At 37.6% G+C, this 19873-nt stretch overlaps 1 protein-coding gene across 3 annotated transcripts in view; it reads left to right on the top strand.

Moving 5' to 3' along the window:
• The window catches only part of adcy2b (adenylate cyclase 2b (brain)), a 99628-nt gene that overhangs the window by 13614 nt on the left and 66141 nt on the right, over nt 1-19873 (top strand). The window contains exon 1 of one of the 3 annotated variants that reach the window (XM_048201208.1): nt 7032-7881. The exons of 1 other annotated variant lie outside the window; for it this stretch is intronic. In XM_048201208.1, coding sequence (XP_048057165.1) covers nt 7525-7881 — 357 coding nt within the window. In that variant the 5' untranslated portion in view covers nt 7032-7524. Of the gene's footprint in view, nt 1-7031; nt 7882-19873 lie in introns of those variants that run through there. One more of the 3 variants, XM_048201207.1, reaches the window with a different exon arrangement.

Here is a 19873-nt window from a genome sequence, read left to right as displayed (position 1 = left end):
ATAAACAATTGAAAACAGTTCTTTTAAAGGGTTAGTTCACCCAAAAATGACATTTCTGTCATTTAGTACTGACCCTCATGTCATTCCACGCCGGTAAGGAAAATTTTAACAGTGTCTTTAGTACCTTTCTGGACCTTGAATGTGGTAATTATGTTGCTTTCTATGGGGGATACAAAAAAAAACCTTTCGGATTTCATCAAAAATATCTTAATTTGTGTTCCGTATTTGAAAGAAGCTCTTACTGGTTTGGAACGACATGAGGGTGAGTAATTAATGACAGAAATTTCATTTTTGGGTGAACTAACCCTTTAAATTGTAATAATATTTCACAGTATTACTTTTTACTGTATTTTTGATCAAATAAATGCAGCCTTGGTGAGCATAAGAGACTTCTTTTAAAAAAATTTAAAAGTCTTACCAACCCCAAACATTTGAGCGGTAGTGTACATTGATTATAAGACTCACATTTTGATTTCATGGGATCTTTAAATTGCAGGTGTTCTACCCAAGATAGTTGAGATACAGACTTGTCAATGCTCAGTAGGACAACAACTTGACTTGTAAGCTCTCCAATCGAAGTCTATTGATGATAATGCTACACAACATGGCAACAACAAGCTATAGAGAGATGTCACCTCTATTACTGGAGCCTAGGGGATTACTGATGATGCCTCAAGCACTTGAATGAGATGAGGATCACAACGCCAAAAGAAGGTCATGCTTTAGGTTGCGCTGGTTTGCTTTGTTCATTAAATTCAGTGAGCGTATGTATACTTGCATTTATATGGCTGTGGAGCTTATCAAATGTGCACATCTAATGAGATCATCAGCCCATTTCAGTGGACAGACTCAGTGGAGTCAAAATTCACCAGAGTGCCACAGTCTCGCACAGCCATTAGGCCAGGACCGCTTTAATGGAGACTGTCTAACGAGGGTCTTTTGTGCTGTGCAGTGCTTGGCATGTGTTTCATATGAACAAAAAGCCTCAGACTTGTACTCCATATGGGTTCCAAGGTGCTGAAGCAGGCTTTTTAAAAAAGCATAACTTATCAACCACATATTGTAACAGTATTTCATCTCAGGGCTTCAGGTCCTTGGTGCATGGCGATTTGGCTGACAACAACAAGCAGGTGTTTTGGAGAGCAATGCAAGCAAATAAGGCTGTTCAGTGTGTTACTGGAGCAAAGATGAGTATGTAAGAAGACAGTTCAAAAGTTTGGGTTCGGTAAGGTTTTTTTATTTTTAATTTATTTATTTAATTCATTTTCTTTTCGAAGAAATTAATACTTTTATTCAGCAAGGATCTATCAAAAGTGACAGTAAAGACATTTATAATGTTATAAAAGTAATTAAAAGTAAAAATAAAAGTAAATCATATTAATGCTTTTGAACTTTCTATTCATCGAAGAATCTTGAAAAAAACTAAACTATTAAGCAGCACAACTGTTTTCAACATTAATAATAATAAGTTATGTTTCTTGAGTGACAAATATTTGAATGGATCATGTGACACTGAAGACTGGAGTGTAAATTCAGCTTACCAGCTGAATAAATTATATTTTTAAATATATTCAAATAGAAAACAGTTATTTTAAATTGTAACAATATTTCACAATATTAACTTCTTTCAAAACCACACAAAAAACAGTTGAGTGTGTCCTAAGATATTTTCAGTATGCATTTTACAGAGAAAATCCCCCTGAGGCAAGGAACAAGGCTCAAATTTTCCATCAATTTCCTGGTTATTCTCAATGATCTTTAGCCGCTACAGCACATCACTCTAATATGGATGATTTACATTACAATATGGATGACATAAATTAAAATAGTCTGTCTCAGTTATTATTACCTGTCATATGCACAATCAAACCTGCACTTATTTTATTCCTGTAGCTTTAGTGGGTTCTGACATCTAACTTCTCCTGGATTGGTGATGGCACATTGACATTTCTACAGTTCAGTGCTTCAGGCCCACAAGAACAAATCTGAGTTCTCTCTGATCTGTTATCCTTATATCCTGCTATTTTTTTTTATTTTGGGGAAAAATTGCATGGAATATAGACTTTATGCAGCCCCGCCCCTTTCAATGCTGCGCTCGTTGTCTTTTGTCTTCCGGTTTGTATTTCCACAGTGATCTTACATATTTATGAATGAACTGCTCATTTTAAAATTTTCCCTGTCTACTGACATTTGTTAAGACATCTGCTTTAAACATTACAATGCTCATTATAACTTTCATTAACTCTACAACAAGTAAATCCACTTCAAAAGCTAAATATTCTTTGACAGCGATGCCATAGATATATACAGAGCTACCACAAAAATGGAAGTTCAAAGACAGTATTATAAAGATGGCAGCATGCTTGTTTCTCTGGCACATAAGGTCTATAGTCCTGTATTAATTCAATTCTGAATTATTCACTTCAGCTGTCTCCAGTTGAATGTGTAATCATTGTTTGCTGATTATTTTTTTCCCCCCACAAGTGCACTCTCACCTCAAGTGTCTCTTGTAACAGTCTTGGTGGGCAGCTATAATTACTATTTTTTCATTAATGAGGTGAAAGACGTTTCAATCATGTTCATTTTATTTGAACGATCTTTCTATTGTAAGTGTGGCATCAACTTAAAGATGGCATGAAGAATTGGGAGGTTCTCTTTTCACAGAGCTCTTGACCAGCATGGCTGCTGACTCAACTGAAGCAGACAATTTATTGTCTAATTACCTCTCAAGAGTGTAATCACAGTCACTTCCTGCAGCTTCAAAAGACCTTCTGGAATAAAACACGATTACTTAGTACTTAAAGAGTGTCTTCTGAGAGAATCACAGGTAAAGGAGAAAAAGCCTGTGACAGTGATTTTAACCACAACGTTTTCCTGGATCTTCCAGAATAATAGTCTTGTCAAGTCCTGACCCTATCCCTAATCCCTAACCATTAGCTACCTCTAAAATCAGAAGGAAATTATAGGTTGTGTGGCAGGGTGAGCAAAGACAGCTGAACTGTAAACCTAAACCTTGATAGGAATGTTATTCCAGGACTAGTCTCAGCCTCAGACGTCACACCCACGGGCCGTTGGCTGAAAGTCTGATGCATATGGCACACAAAATTGGAAACACTTCAGGAGTTTCGAAGTCGTCATCTGATTGGTTGAATTCTACAGAATTACCGGGAGACATGTGTGTCACCAGGGATGGGCAGTATTTATGATACATGTATTTCAAATACAAAATAGTATTTTGTCATTTGTATTTGATAGGGTTGATGAAAATGGCTTTGTATTTTGTATCAAAATACTTTAGTGTTTTGTATTTTTGTAGTTTTAAAATACTGTAAAATACTTTGTAAGAAGTCTACATGATGACATTATAAAAATGCAACCTCTGATTGGTGCATACTCAGTAGTAGTAGCCCAGACTTGTTGATTTCAGAACAGATGTTATGTTTTGGTGTTCGTTTTAGTAGCCTAGGCTAAATAGTTTACCAATTTACATAATGTTCTTGAAAACTATTATACCGAGCAGCAGCCCCCTATATTTATGATTAACAATCAATTGATTAATTAGCTATAAACTAGTTGCTATGAATACAGGTGCCATCAGTTGTCTTCTTATGAATGACTTGTTTGTCATTGAGTCAGTGTTGCTGATGCAAAGTAGGCCCTTTGCTACCAAACACCAAATAACTAAATTAGGATACAATTATGAGTCATTCGCAAACTGTTAAACATTAAACTGATTACTTTAAAGGGATACTCCACCGTTTTTTCATATTAAACTATGTTATTCCCTAAGACGAGTTGATACATACCTCTCTCGTCTCAGTGCGTGCACTAAATCGCTCTGTCTTGCGGCGAAACTTTGTTAGCACTTAGCTTAGCCCAGTTCATTCAATAGGGGCCAAGCAGAGAAGCTACCAAACACCTCCACGTTTTCCCTATTTAAATACAGTTATTCGAGTAGTGTAACTCGACCTAGGACAGTGACACAAAACAAAACGTTGCGCTTTTCTAAGCGTGTAAAATGGATAACTATATTGTATGGCGGAATACCATAGCAAGTGCTCGGGAGCACTTTGACTTGGCGCAGTAATATCTTCACTCGTGAAAAGTCCTCTCACCGGCCCCCGCTCCCTCTCATTTCCGTCAATAGAACCAACGTGACTTGCACCAGTAGTAATAGTTTGAGCAGAGTTGACGAAGTATCAGGTTGTAGGAAGATAGTTTGTGGACAATCATGGTTATAACGTGCATCGTAAAGGGTTGTGATAACAAGGAGAAGGTATATAGTGCCGTCATGTTTCACAGAATTCCAACTCACCACACACAGCGGAGAGCTTGGTTAGCTGCTTTGAACAAGAATCCAAAAACACCGTTGCTATTCGCAACAGTCACACTTGCACCACCAATTGCTGTTTGCCCGTGTTCTTTCGCCGGCTCCGGTCTGTTCTGGTTCGTATCTTTTTTCCCTCTCACGGTCCATAAGAGCTAATTCCTCCTCCGTGTACTCTGGTTCAAACAGATATGGCTCTGGGTCCGCTACAAACAAGTCATAATCATCTACAAAGTCCGCCATTGCAAATGATATCTTGCAGTTTGCTAATAGCACAGGTGGTAAAAGTCACGTTGGTTCTATTGACGGAAATGAGAGGGAGGAGGAGAGGGAGCGGGGGCCGGTGAGAGGACTTTTCACGAGTGAAGATATTACTGCGCCAAGTCAAAGTGCTCCCGAGCAATTGCTATGGTATTCCGCCATACAATATAGTTATCCATTTTACACGCTTAGAAAAGCGCAACGTTTTGTTTTGTGTCACCGTCCTAGGTCGAGTTACACTACTCGAGTAACTGTATTTAAATAGGGAAAACGTGGAGGTGTTTGGTAGCTTCTCTGCTTGGCCCCTATTGAATGAACTGGGCTAAGCTAAGTGCTAACAAAGTTTCGCCGCAAGACAGAGCGATTTAGTGCACGCACTGAGACGAGAGAGGTATGTATCAACTCGTCTTAGTTAAGGGAATAACATAGTTTAATATGAAAAAACGGTGGAGTATCCCTTTAAAACTAACCATCGTCTAGGACAGTGCTTCCCAAACCCGTCCTGGAGGACCCCCAGCCCTACACATTTTGTATGTCTCCCTATTTCTGACATACCCATTTCAGGTCTTGCAGTTTCTACTAATGAGCTCATGAGTTGAATCAGGTGTGATAGATGAGGGAGACATACAAAATGTGCAGGGCTGGGGGTCCTCCAGGACAGGTTTGGGAACCACTGGTCTAGGAGATCGCAGGGATATGTGAACATTTTAACTGTTAAAGCCACAATATGTAAATTTTCGCCACTAGAGGTCGCTTACTCAGTCACTTATCCTTGATTTTGTGGAATCATGGAAGGTGTTGTCTTCACATCTACAGCCGGTGGAAAAGAATTGGGATGGGACTCGGTCAGAAATCATGTTCATGGATGAGATTATTAACGTTACCAAGCGATGTTGGAGCTGAACGAGACCGCTGGAGCGAATGTTAATGAGAGACGAGTGCGAAACATGCCTCAAGAGCAGCGGAACTTTTATTATGCCACAGTCGCCGCTTCTGCTTTTTTTGGTTTAGCGTATGTGGAATAACGCAGCGCTGTTTATCATATTAGATACATTTGTGTGTTGAAAGTTGTTATAATGCTACTCTGCATTCGCTCGGGGGGCTACTATAACACATTTGTTGCACACTGCAGTAAGATAGATCGATATTAGTCATGTTAAACATGGTACTCACTGTAAATCAAGAAAACGAGATTTAAACAAGAAGCTATATAACATATAGTTTTCTGTTGATGAATGAATCCAAACATTTCCTCATTTGTCTAATAAAACATTTTATTAGACAAATTTTATTTACAATCCAAACCATTTTTTTTTCTATGGTTTCTACTAAATAAAACCGGAAATTGAGGGTATGATGTCATTGATAGGAGATGCACGGACACGACCTGTGTCCTGTTCAAAATTCCTTATTTCTCTGGATTTAAACATTCTTGGAAACATTTGGGATAATGCAAGTACACAAGTCAACAAAATATATTACATTGTTCTAGAGGTTTTTAAATATTTTAATCCAAAAGTCCTACTGTACATATTGTCCCTTTAACTGTTTGCATGACAGATTTATTGCATGACTCGGGCAGAGAAAAGCTGTTGCTATCAAACATTGTTTATCAGTCAGTGTAATGGTGAAGGAATCAATCCAATTGATGGAAGGTTTGTGAAGAAATTTCACGCTCCCTTACAAAAGTATTTTTTAGTATTTTCCCAACCCTGTGTGTCACGTTCTTTAACGGTCCACCTGGAAGCAGATGACGTGACGCCAAACCCCCTTGTGGAAGAACTGTGACAATGAGCGCTTTCCATGATCAGCTAAACGCTGGATTTTCAGTATGTGAAGTTTGCGGCTCCATTGTTGCAGTAAACTTGCTCAACATTCTTGAATGAATAATTTATTATTAGACGCACGCTGGTCTGTTATTGTAGGGACATCGACTTTATATTTTCACTCCCCTAAACATGACGCAGAACAAAACAATGTTTTATTTTGTGATTGGTTGCTTTACATGTCTGTCAGACGGCCTTTGGGCAGTCCTTGGCCAATGAAAGCTGCAATAGAGTCCAGACCTTCTGCCGTCAGTCTGAAGGTCTGACTACGTAAGACTGTTCCAGGACCAACAAGGATCTTGGATCCTGTCCTTCTTGGTGACAATAGCTATAAGGAAACGTTTTATTGTGCTTCCTGTTTCCTCTCCTTTCTTCTCAAGCAGTCTGCCGTCTTTGGTTTTTAATTCATTAATGGTTATTGTTCTTATAAGTCTCTCCCCATAGGAAATTAAATGAGATCTCTTTAATACCTCCATTGTTTCTCCTAGACTGCAATGAGATTACATAGAGTGCAAATGGAGACTGTCTTAAGGCTGCTGCTTCAAAGATTTTACTTCTGTGAAAAAGACTGCATTGATCTTGATCTTGAACGGTGCTCAGATTTGCCAAGATTGTCAAGTCAGAAATATCAGTATAAAGTAAAACATTTTTCATCAAATTTTTCCAAGACCAAGTAATTTTATGTTCATAAAATAACATAAAATCAGAGCAACATCTAAGCAACACATATTCCTCTGGGTGTCTAATCAGTCAACACTGATAAACTCATATCACTGAACCTGACACACGTTGCATAGCAGACATTACTGCGCCTATTGGATCTCCGTCAAACACACCACTCCCTTTCCTCTCTCCTCCCTTTTCCTCTTCACTTCCCTCCACATTCTTTTGAAGACTTTCTCTTCCTCTCTTCAATACACACTCCACGAAGTCACTTCTGAGAGTTGCGGTCTGCCTTGCAGTCAAAGAAACACTGGTGTTCTCCTGTGCTCTCTCTCTCTCTCTCTCTCTCTCTCCGTATCGTTCTCTCTCTCTCCTCCTCCTCTCACACGCTCTCTCGTGCGTGCCTCAGTCGCTCTCCGCTGCTCAGTTCATCATGTTGGCTGGAGAATGCTGCGTGCGGCAGCACTCTCTCTCCTGCCCTGGCGCGGGACACATCTGTCCCACCCGCCGCAGCTGAGCACTCTTACAGAAGAAGACGAGCCAGAACGGCAGCAGCAGGAGGAGGACGAAGACGAAGGCTCAGGGGTGAGCGCCGGGGTCCAAGCGGACCCCATGTTCCAACAGACAGTTTACCTGCTGGAGGGTCCGGAGGACATGGTGTCATCCGGGGGGCTGAAGTCTCCAGACTGGGTGTACGAGTCCTACTACCGTATGACCCAGCAGCATCCACTCATCGTGTTCCTGTTGCTCATCGTCATGGGAGCATGTCTGGCTCTGCTCACCGTGTTTTTTGCCTCTGGACTGGTAAGAGACAGTTATTTATCCTCTTACTACTCTTTTTGTACTTTTCTGTCTTGAATTGGACCACAATGCTCCATGTATCTTAAGTCAATGGTTCTCAACTGGTTTTGCTTCAGGACTTTTCATTGGACATAAAGTTGTGAGCCAACAGTTGAATCCAAAACTGAATTTTTGTGGTGCAAAAATGGCATGCCGTACATCCCGTCCATGTTGGCGTCTAATTTGGCTAGCTTACAGATGAATTTGTGACAAAATAACATAGAGTTTGATTCGACACTTTGCCTTTAATTTCAACAACAACAAAAAACATGGAAAGCACTTTGTCTTCCCTCTTAAAAGTTGATAAGCCAGTTTATTTTGTACAATTATGTGTTTGTTTGCTTTTCGCATTGCATTTTCTCTGCTGTCTGACCCCATCAGAATAGACGTACGGGTCGAGAGACATGTACTCTTCTTAGTTCATCCAGAAATTGATATTCTATCATCATTTACTTGCCCTCATGTTGTTCTGAACCAGTTTTTATTCTTCCATGAAACACAAAAAGAGACATTTTGAATGTTCTGGTCACGTTTTTTCCTTTAATTACAAAAAATGTGGATTGAAAAAAAAAAAAAAAAAAAAAAAAAAAAGGCCCCTAAAAGTGTTACTTGACTTCTGTAGTCATACCATTGAGTAACAGCCTAAAATATAAGTCAGTATTTTAGAAAAGTAGAGATGCCCAATTTCTGAAAAATTGTTCATTTGAGTTATTTTTAGAGTATCATTTGATCCAGTTCACAAAACTGTCTGAATGATTCATTCATGAATCGGAATAACACGGTTCACATATTCAATTTATTGACTGTAAACAGAAGATTTTCAGTGTTTTCGTCACATAAAGCTGTCAGACTTCAGTTGACTTGGAATATTAGTCATAAAATCCACTTGTATGATACTTTTATGTCAGTTTTAAAGCTTGAAAGCTTCAGTTCCCATCCATTGTAATTGCATGCACATTTTCCAGAATTTCTTCTTAGGCATTCTATAGGTTGTAATGACATGAGTGCGAGTAAACAATGAATGAAAGTTCATTTTTAGGTAAACTGTCCCTTTAAGATGTTTTTGTTTTGTTCCTATTTTAGAAGGCTATTCATCTTCCTCCCTCATCCCACAGTTGTGGTTGTGGTAACGCTGCAGAAATGGGGTTTTGGTCTATGAGAGAGTGTTGTACTTGTGTGAGAGGAGTGCAGCACTCTATCTGTGTCTGCATGTGTCTCTTTTTCTCTCTGTGGCAGATTGTGTGAATCTCTTTGGTGAAAGAGCTGTTTCTGAGAGCTGCACTTCTGCAACCCTCATTTTCACCTGCTGTTTCACTCGTTCTCTCTCGGAATCTCTTTCTCTCTCACCAGATGCTCAGTTGTCTGTGTTTATGTGTAATGGGTTTGTAGATTATTGCAAGCGGTGTATTTGGACTGCACTGTGAACCCTAAAACGTTGTCTCGAAATAATATAGTAATCTCTGTGCATAATTTAATATGGTGAACTTAACCATTTCATTTAAATAGTTGCAACTATTTACTCATCACTCCTCATTAGAGATATGCAAAACTATATTTCAAAACCAACTAGTCAGTGGGTTATCTGAAATACTAGTCAACTAATCAGCAACATTTTCATTTTTGGGTGAACTATCCCTTTAAGAAAGCCCTGTGTAATTAAAGGCAGGGTAGGTGATTTGCTTCAAAAACATTTTTTGTTATGTTGGTTAAAAATCTCTTCACTTCCTGATAGTAATCACTCATTTAAGTGGTCTAAATGTATTTATATGTATTTATATCGTCTGTGGAAGGTGTAGGACCATAACATGTTTGTGCAATCATATCACTTGGTCCGAGGGATACGATAGGATGTCCTTCCTGCCTGTTAACATATGTATTTCCATACCCTCATGCACCCTGTTCGCGCAGGGTTTTCAACATGGATAATAGTAAGAAATGTTTCTTGACCAGAAAATCTGCTAATTTGAATGATTTGAAATGATTGAAAATTTGAGTAATGGCTGCTGAAAATTCAGCTTTAACATCACAGGAATAAATTACATTTTAAAATATATTAAAATAAAATACTGTAAATTGTAATATTGACAATATTCTACTGTATTTTTGATGCAATAAATGTAGCCTTGGTGAGCATAAATGCTTGACAGGTCAAAATAGAGGACAAAGTGCTTTAAAATGTTTAACTTGACACAATGTCTTACAAATTGTGGTATATACATCTAGTGTTGGTAGTGTTGAACATCAGTAATGGTTTCGTATTTGGTTGCATTTCATTTTGTGATTTCAGATATTTAGCACAAACTGAAGAGAAACTGAAGAGTTTCATTGTCCCATAATCATTTTAAAGGGGATTGATAGACAGTCCATCTTATATATTTTGGAGGGCTGGAATCAGAAGCATAGACTAAAGCTCCCCCCAAGCACACTATCAGCATGCTAATTAAAGCATGGGCACAAAAACAGAACAAATCTCAGTTGATCGACCTCACTTATCAATTAGTCAGTCACTAGACGGCGGGTCAACCGTTGTGACCATCCCTAGACCCCATTCTTTCAGACGGTAACATTTACTGCCTAATGCGCAGGGACCACATTCTTCATTTTATGCGGAGCCTGTGTGTGGTAACACAGCTCCCATCACTCTCCTGTGGTTTAACTCCGGGTATGTTGTTTTGAAGCACTGAGGCTCTTATCTTGGAAACAGCAGTCTGTTTTACACAGACTGGCTAATGGGGCCGGAAAATGTCACGAAACACAAACTTTGCTTTATCGTTGTTTCTCTGTCGGTCGTGCCTTTTTGTTTCAGTTTTGGGCAGGAAGTTCTGCCTTCTCCACTTTGAATGCTTATCTTGTTTTTTCACAGCAAATCTGTCTAAAGATTGTGTTGCTGCTGCACTGTCCTGAGAGATTAAAGATTGATGTGGTGGCGGAGTTGTGCGATAACACGGCTGAAAATAAGAACAAAAGTTCACTCGAATAGAAAGACACATTAATCAGGTGCAAGTGACGGAACGCTGGTTAATTAAAGTAGTTTTTCCTTTTAAAAAAAATTTAAAACATGTTTTTTTTTTCTTAAGGCCATTGCACGCATTTTCAATATTTTGAGATACTTCATCCTAAAAGGAAGCTAATGGGTGAAGACATGAATATTGATCTGCAAATAAGGAAGGTTTTTTTTTTATTACCAAAACATGCACTATTGATAATTCAAAGTGTGCAAACAAGTAAAAATATCAAAATATAATGTGTGAAAACAAAATGTGTGGTGACAAATAGTATAAATATGATCTCACATTGGTAAAATGTTAAGATTTTAAGAGGAATGCAATGTAAACAATAGTTTTGTATCATTTAAAGATGTAAAGGGGTGATGCGGGGAAGATGAATTGGCATTTGTGTTATTTTAACATTGTTTATAGCCTACTCTGTACATACAGTTACATGCAATGGTGGACAATTTCCACATTCAAGCATTTCATATAGTACAATGGGTATAGGCAGCCTTTTATGGCAAATTTAGTTAACAAATAATTGACAGTCATGACCTAAATATGATTTTCCTTTACAATAATCAATACAAATATTTGCTATTAGTAACTATACTTTTTGCACCATCTCAGGCTTTGAGGATCTCCCAGTCAGACTTGAACAGTGAATTGTTAACTGGAGATTCACTCTGACCAGATCATTGAATTAGCTGACTCGATGAGTTGTTGACTCGGAAGTCCAATTCACAAATTAATCATTCAGTGTGATTTACAGAACGATTTCACTGGTTCATTAACTAGAATCAGCTTGTCAACAAATTCTACAACATTATCACACAATATTAAAAAAAAAGATGTTTTTATGAAATGTTGTGGAGTAAAAAGTACAATATTATGCTTTGGAATGTAGTGAAGTGAAAGTTTCCCAAAATAAAAATATTCTAATAAAGTACAGATACTTGATACAGTAATGAAGTAAAAATACTTTGCTACTGTCACTAAATATTTGATGTTCTCACAGATGGGTGTATGGTGATAGCAGTTTTAAACAGATTTTAGATTTTTTTTATCCATTTATTTGCTGAGATTTATTATATAGATTTTGATTTGTACAATTTTTGAAGAAATTTTGAGTGGTGTTTGGCCGTGCAAAACTGGTGTTGCTATAAACTTACTAAAGGCCCCGATATACTTCAAACGAAATCGAAGAACAAACTGGTGTAATGTCATTTCAAACGAAATCAGGCCAAACTGAAGTTTGTTTTGTGTTCGTTTCAGGATTTCGAAACAGTTTACCAAAGCATACTTTCCGGAAAATTTTGCTCTGGCTGGTAAACACCGCGTGTTTACCAGGCTCCGCGTTCTTTTATGTAGAAATCTTCTCTGGTTTATTTCTTATGTTCAGTACCCGAGGGTCGGACGTCCGCAAGTAACAACACGAACACACTGGAGAGCCGCTTTATAGAAAATGAAGTTGTAGTTATGTTGTTCAATACTGTACATCTGCTTGCTTTTAAAAAATATATTGTATAAAGTGCTATATAAATAAACATGTCATGACTTTACTGGAGTGCTGCATTGCAGTGCTCATACAAATATCCACATCATATGATTAGATGCTTTCATAACTACTGTTTTCTCACCGCTGTGTGTTGTTGTGTGTTCTTTTTGTTATTGAAAGGAAAGCATGCAGCACATATTAACATATTTACGTCACTCTCAGCAGTGTGAGTATATCGGGGCCTTCGGATGTTCTGAGTGTTGGGTTTTTATTGTTGTTGTAGTTGTTTTGCATGTTTTATGACCTGCCAGATGAAAATTGTGGGTCTAATTATAAAAAAAGTAATAGCAAATCTCTCAATAAGTCACATGGTTTAAGGTGTCATTCACGTTTGTTACAAATCTGTACTGTTAACACAAGTCAATCACAAAATAATCAGCGACTACTATAATTGTGCTTTTGAATTGGTCTGGTTTGACTTGATCTGGTTAGTTACTTTAGATGAAAAGCATCTTCTGATTGGCAAATTGGTAACCCTTTCCATTAGGCAATGCTGTATGGAACACACTTGATACCATCTTTATAAATGATGGTGAGGCAAAATGGATACCTTTTTCCTTTCATCCTGATGATAAGATTGTTACTAGCAAGATTTAGTTTCTAATGGCTGCATTCCGTCCGATTCTAACCACTTCAAATTACACTGAGAGACAAATCTTGGATCAGACTGTTTGGACAAGTGCCACAGACACACATTGTCTAGATGCTTCAATGACAACAGCAAAAACAAACAACCACATGCACACATTCCTGATCAACCGTCCATTTTCCATTCAGTTGATCCGTAAAGAAAAACTTTACTTCTACTCAGTTACAGTTAAAAATCATTTATGCAAGGTGTTATTGTGAATTTGAAAGGAGGCTTTGGGTAAGATCAGGGCAGGGAAACATGGACCCTGCTGAACACGTTATAAAGCTGACGCCAACACAGCAGAAATATGATAATGTGGAGTGGGATGAAGCGAACATGCGGGTTGATCAATTAGATGAGTTATAGAGATGACAGCGTCACACCGAGCTGATCTTACCAGCTCATGTGATCATTAAGATTCGCTTATAGTGCCTTTATTGAATTCAGTCACTGACACACTCCACAGCATCTGTAAAATGTGTTGGCCTCTGCTTGGCTGAGTTGATTAGAAATGTAGTGTAAGATGAGCACATCTGGTTTAATGCACACTATTTTACAATCCAAATAGATTTTAAAGAACTGCAATATATCACACTCACCCTTTGTAGGAAATCTAAATGGCCTGATTATGAGGTTATTATGTGAATTTTTTTAGGATAGCAAACAGGAATCTTAATAGATGCCACAAACTATTCACACTTAAAAAGGTTTGAATGTCATTGCATAAGAAACATCATACCGAGTGGCATCTGCAAACACATTATGGTTTTCGTAGACATTTTTCCTATTGCTTATAGGTGACTGACATTCTTCCAAATATCTTCCTTTGTGTTCAGCAGAACAAAGACATTTATATAGGTTTGCAACAACCTGAGGGTGAGAAAATGATGACAGAATTTTAATTTTTGGGTGAACTATCCCTTAAAAAATGAATTTAAATTATTTAAATTTAAACCATGCTAATCAGGAAGACCCTTACAAAAAAGAAGTTTATTCAAGTGTGCTATAGTTCTTTTACAAAATAAGAAAGTATACTTTCATTCTACTTTTTATGTACTTCTCAGAAATATACTTAAAATTACACTTAAAGAGATTAGTTCACCCAAAAATTAAAAATCTGTCATCATTTACTCACCCTCAAGTTGTTCCAAACCTGTATGAATTTCTTGATTCTGCTGAACACAAAAGAAGATATTTTGAAGAATATGGGTAATCAAACAGTTGATGGGCCAGCAATAGGGCAACAATATGTAAGCGCTTTGACTATCCCCAGTTAGTTAATTGAAAATGGCTAAAGATTCAGCAGCTCGGGTTGAGGTCATTCCACCAGCTAGGAACAGTCAAGGTAAGGGTGAAAGTGATTTTGGTGCCGTTCACTTGCAGATCTCAAGCTTCCAGAAGGCACATAAGTCTGAAGTAGTGAGTTAAGGAAGGAGTGCAGAGCCAGTGGTTGTTCTGTAGGCAAACATCAGTGCCTTGAATTTGATGCGAGCGGCAATTGGCAACCAGTGCAAGTTTATGAAGAGAGGTGTGACGTGCGCTTTCTTCGGCTCGTTAAAGACTACTCTTGCTGCAGCATTCTGGATCAGTTGCAGAGGTTTGACATTGCATGCTGGAAGGCCTGCCAAGAGAGCATTATAATAGTCCATAAGGATAGAACAAGAGCTTGGACAAAGAGTTGTGTAGCATGCACCGATGGGAAGCACCTGATCTTCCTAATGTTGTATAAGGCAAATCTGCAGGACCGGGCAGTTCTAGCAATGTGGTCTGTGAAGATTAACTGGTCATCAGTCACAACTCCAAGGTTCATGTTATGAGTTATGTTATCTTTTGATTGATTGTAGTTGTGTTTACTATTTTGATTGTGTTGCCTATTAAATACTTTTTTACAAACCCGATTCCAAAAAAGTTGGGACACTGTACAAATTGTGAATAAAAAAGGAATGCAATAATTTACAAATCTCATAAACTTATATTTTATTCACAATAGAATATAGATAAAATATCAAATGTTGTAAGTGAGACATTTTGAAATGTCATGCCAAATATTGGCTCATTTTGGATTTCATGAGAGCTACACATTCCAAAAATGTTGGGACAGGTAGCAATAAGAGGCCGGAAAAGTAAAATGTACATATAAGGAACAGCTGGAGGACCAATTTGCAACTTATTAGGTCAATTGGCAACATGATTCGGTATAAAAAGAGCCTCTCAGATTGGCAGAGGATCACCAATTCCCCCAATGCTGTGGCGAAACATAGTGGAGCAATATCAGAAAGGAGTTTCTCAGAGAAAAATTGCAAAGAGTTTGAAGTTATCATCATCTACATTGCATAATATCATCCAAAGATTCAGAGAATCTGGAACAATCTCTGTGCGTAAGGGTCAAGGCCGGAAAACCATACTGGATGCTCGTGATCTTCGGGCCCTTAGACGCCACTGCATCACATACGGGAATGCTACCGTAATGGAAATCACAACATGGGCTCAGGAATACTTCCAGAAAACATTGTCGGTGAACACAATCCACCGTGCCATTCGCCGTTGCCGGCTAAAACTCTATAGGTCAAAAAAGAAGCCATATCTAAACATGATCCAGAAGCGCAGGCATTTTCTCTGGGCCAAGGCTCTTTTAAAATGGACTGTGGCAAAGTGGAAAACTGTTCTGTGGTCAGACGAATCAAAATTTGAAGTTCTTTTTGGAAAACTGGGACGCCATGTCATCCGGACTAAAGAGGACAAAGACAACCCAACTTGTTATCAGTGCTCAGTTCAGAAGCCTGCATCTCTGATGGTATGGGGTTGCATGAGTGCGTGTGGCATGGGCAGCTTACACATCTGGAAAGGCACCATCAATGCTGAAAGGTATATCCAAGTTCTAGAACAACACATGCTCCCATCCAGATGTAGTCTCTTTCAGGGAAGACTTTGCATTTTCCAATATGACAATGCCAGACCACATACTGCATCAATTACAACATCATGGCTGCGTAGAAGAAGGATCCGGGTACTGAAATGGCCAGCCTGCAGTCCAGATCTTTCACCCATAGAAAACATTTGGTGCATCATAAAGAGGAAGATGCGACAAAGAAGACCTAAGACAGTTGAGCAACTAGAAGCCTGTATTAGACAAGAATGGGACAACATTCCTATTCCTAAACTTGAGCAACTTGTCTCCTCAGTCCCAAGACGTTTGCAGACTGTTATAAAAAGAAGAGGGGATGCCACACAGTGGTAAACATGGCCTTGTCCCAACTTTTTTGAGATGTGTTGATGCAATACAATTTAAAATCAAGTTATTTTTCCCTTAAAATGATACATTTTCTCAGTTTAAACATTTGATATGTCATCTATGTTGTATTCTGAATAAACTTCCACATCATTGCATTCTGTTTTTATTCAAAATTTGTACAGTGTCCCAACATTTTTGGAATCAGGTTTGTACATATTTTGCATACTGTCTTATAAACTTACATGTTTTGGCATCCAGTACAAATATATTTGTTAGAAAATATTGATTTATAAAGAAAACAGGTATGTTCCCAATTCTGAGAATGTGAATTTTTGTGTAGTCCACTGTTGGAGTACATAGGAATTTACTTTTTCCTGCCATTTATGGAAATTTCCGGCAATCCATTTCACTGTTATACGGTAGGGGGTGCTATTACATAGGGCTGGACGATTACGGCCTAAAATCAAAACCTCGGTTAATTGAACATTTTACCTCGATTATGATTAATAAACGATTATTTTGTTTCTGTTTTTTTTTTTTTTTTTTTTTTTTTTTGCCCTCATAGTTCACTGACAAGTTTTGTAATGTAAATATGATTGACTATTAAAGGTGGGATATTTGTGATATATGTTTTTAAGGGGGAAGTATTAACAGAATTAAAAAAACGAAATAACCAACATGGGAAAATTTCGTCGGTTAGAGGTTCTGAATTTTTCGGTTTCGATTACTTTCCGATTAATCGTCCAGCCCTACTATTACACATCTTCTGAAAGAGTAAATGATCTCTGTTTCAAAACAAAGCCGAAGAAAGAGCAGAAACAAGTGATAGAAGCATTGCTTATGCACATGTAATCTAACGCGATCATCAAACATTAAACAGCATATAAATCAAAACTGTCTAGTGTTACCGAATGAAATGTCGACCCAGGTAGAGGTAAATACTGTGCAAGCTTTGGAGGTGTTGATGGACTCAATCTACTCCATCTAGGTTTTGACAAATCACGATTTTCTCAGCTTTCCGTTTAAAATGTTGATTTTTTTTAATGAAAATTTCCCACATTAAAGTGTTTATATTTTTAAGCAAAAACTTCTTTATTTTGATATATTGCATGTTCAGATATTAATACAACAAAATATTCTGGGGATCATGAAATTTTTGTGAAAATTATCAAAAACGCTGGCAATGACTGGCAACTTGCAGTATAAAACTACTAAACTAGTAGTTTACTGAGAGTATACTTCAAAGTGTACTTTCATAAACTAAAAAAAATGTGCTACAAATATTTAACTAGAAACTATCGGTATAACTACAAATTCACTTGTAGTATAGTTGCAGTAGAAACAATAGTTGTATACTCATTTAAAATACTTTTATAGTCCCAGATAGTACTGAAATAGTATACTTACAAGTATACTACTAGTACATTGATATTAGTATACTTACTACATAAAGTATACTTTACTTATACTTAATCAAATTAACTTGAAGTATACTTATTTTTTGTAAGGGGAGGTATAAAGTCAGATATGAATTGCATTTTTGTAAGTTTTTTTGAAAAAATAATATAAATAAAATATAATATAATAAAAAAAATTGTGTCATGTGATTGATTTCTTTAAAAGAAAATAATATAGCCTAGTAGCTTTCATACATTTTAAAGTGTGGCAGAGGTATTCACACATTTTGGACTTTATCTTTCTTTTATTTTAAAACTGAGTGTAAATATAGATACAGAACTGATGAGCAAGTTGTAATATATGCTTGTGGTAGGTGAGTGTCAATGCTTCGGAAGAATAATAAGAGTATGAAAAATGCATGACTCCATACTCTTACAAAAATGACAGGCACACAGCAGTTGAATTATATATGCACATCGCAAAATTTATTACAAGAATCCATTCTTTTTTCTTAATTTTATTTTATATTATTTTATTTTTTATTTTTTGCACTGCAATCATGAGATAACGAAAGTGTAGCTCTGTTTTGAGAGTAAAAAATACATGAGTATGTGGGTACAGTGTAAGTTTGCATTCTGCTGACAGTTGGTGGCATGTTTTACATTTTTGTCCCATCAGCAAGTCTGCAGGGCTGTGAAACCACTGAAAACAAACACAAACCATCCCTAACTCACATTAAACTGAGACGCTCAGACAAATGGACAGGAAGTGGCTGTGGAAGGGATAGTGCTGTAACAAAGAACCCCCATGTGTGCGTCTCTCTGTCTTTGTGGCCCTTGCAAAATGGAGTTAAATGGACTTAAATGGGCTCAAATGCACAATCAGCTGGCTATTTGAGCTCTGGCCCTTGATAATGTGAAGAAAAGAGACTGATAGGAGCCAAGTCTGATTCATGATTTGAGAGATGAAAGAGTGATGAGAGTAGAAGAACAGGAAGGAGCGGGGCTGGTGGGAATGGGCCTAAAATGAGGATTTTAAGACTAATCATGTAGGCTGTGAATCAGCACTTTGATGTAGATATTTAATTCTAATTGTCCTGGAAAGAGGAAGGGGAATGTCAGATTGGTGCACTTTGTTGGTGGTGTTTGATAAGGCAAGAAATATTGCATATACGAGGGTTGGGGATTTAAACAAACCCTAAATATTAACCCTTGCAGTGTCACATTTAAACTTGCAACATCTATGCTATGAACATGAATGATACTAGAGATCATGTTACTTGTTGAGAAGAGGTGTGATATTACCTTTGTAAGAAATCAGGCTTAAGATCAAATGAACAAAGATTTTGGACAACAAAAATGAACATAGATTATGAGTGTTTTTATACTATGGGCACTTTTGGCCCTGGGGACTTGACGTCTCTTAAAATACAGTTATTTACTTAAAGTGTCATGTCTGTAATTGTTGTTTTGCATTGCTTTGCTTTTGAAATTATTGAACATTTCCGCCACAAATCAAATGATATTTATGGAAATGATGATGGTAGACATGACATTCATGTCCACCTTTCAATATGGCGGCCATGATTGTTTTCACTCTGAAGTGCCCTTCGGAGGGCGATATACCCAGTTTGGAACGCACCGTCAGTCTCTGTACTGTGAAGTCGCTTGTGGCCGTTCCTAGTGCTGTCGCTCTAATGTCATTGGTAGACTGCACGTCTGATCTATAGAAAATGCAATCACAAATGATATATAAAATCATTCTAATTTGACTAGGAATTAGGTTTGAAATAATTAAAAGTCACATTCTGCTGTTTTAGAGTGTTGTGACTGCAGAGCTCAGTGCATTAATTCATTAACTAGATTAACGATCGATCTATCAACAAATTAAACTCACTCATACTGTCAAAAAATACTAAAACGTCATTCAACACAATGCAGGGGAAACTGCAGCAGTGCTAAACTGCTCACAGCATCATATAATTAACAACATAAACTATCAATGTATGAATCATTCATTATCTGCCGACCGCTTCTTTTCCATGCATTGTTGTATGTACAGTCAAATCATATAAAACAGTGAAATCGCTCTGGAACTATGTCCTGTCTGTCTTGCCTGCACTCGAGATGGTGACTTGAGCTCCAGAG

This window comes from Megalobrama amblycephala, linkage group LG9 (genome assembly GCF_018812025.1).
Source record: "Megalobrama amblycephala isolate DHTTF-2021 linkage group LG9, ASM1881202v1, whole genome shotgun sequence".
NCBI classification, from domain to species: domain Eukaryota; kingdom Metazoa; phylum Chordata; class Actinopteri; order Cypriniformes; family Xenocyprididae; genus Megalobrama; species Megalobrama amblycephala.
The sequence above is the reverse complement of the archived record's forward strand: the minus strand, read 5'-3'. Positions and strand labels throughout refer to the sequence as shown.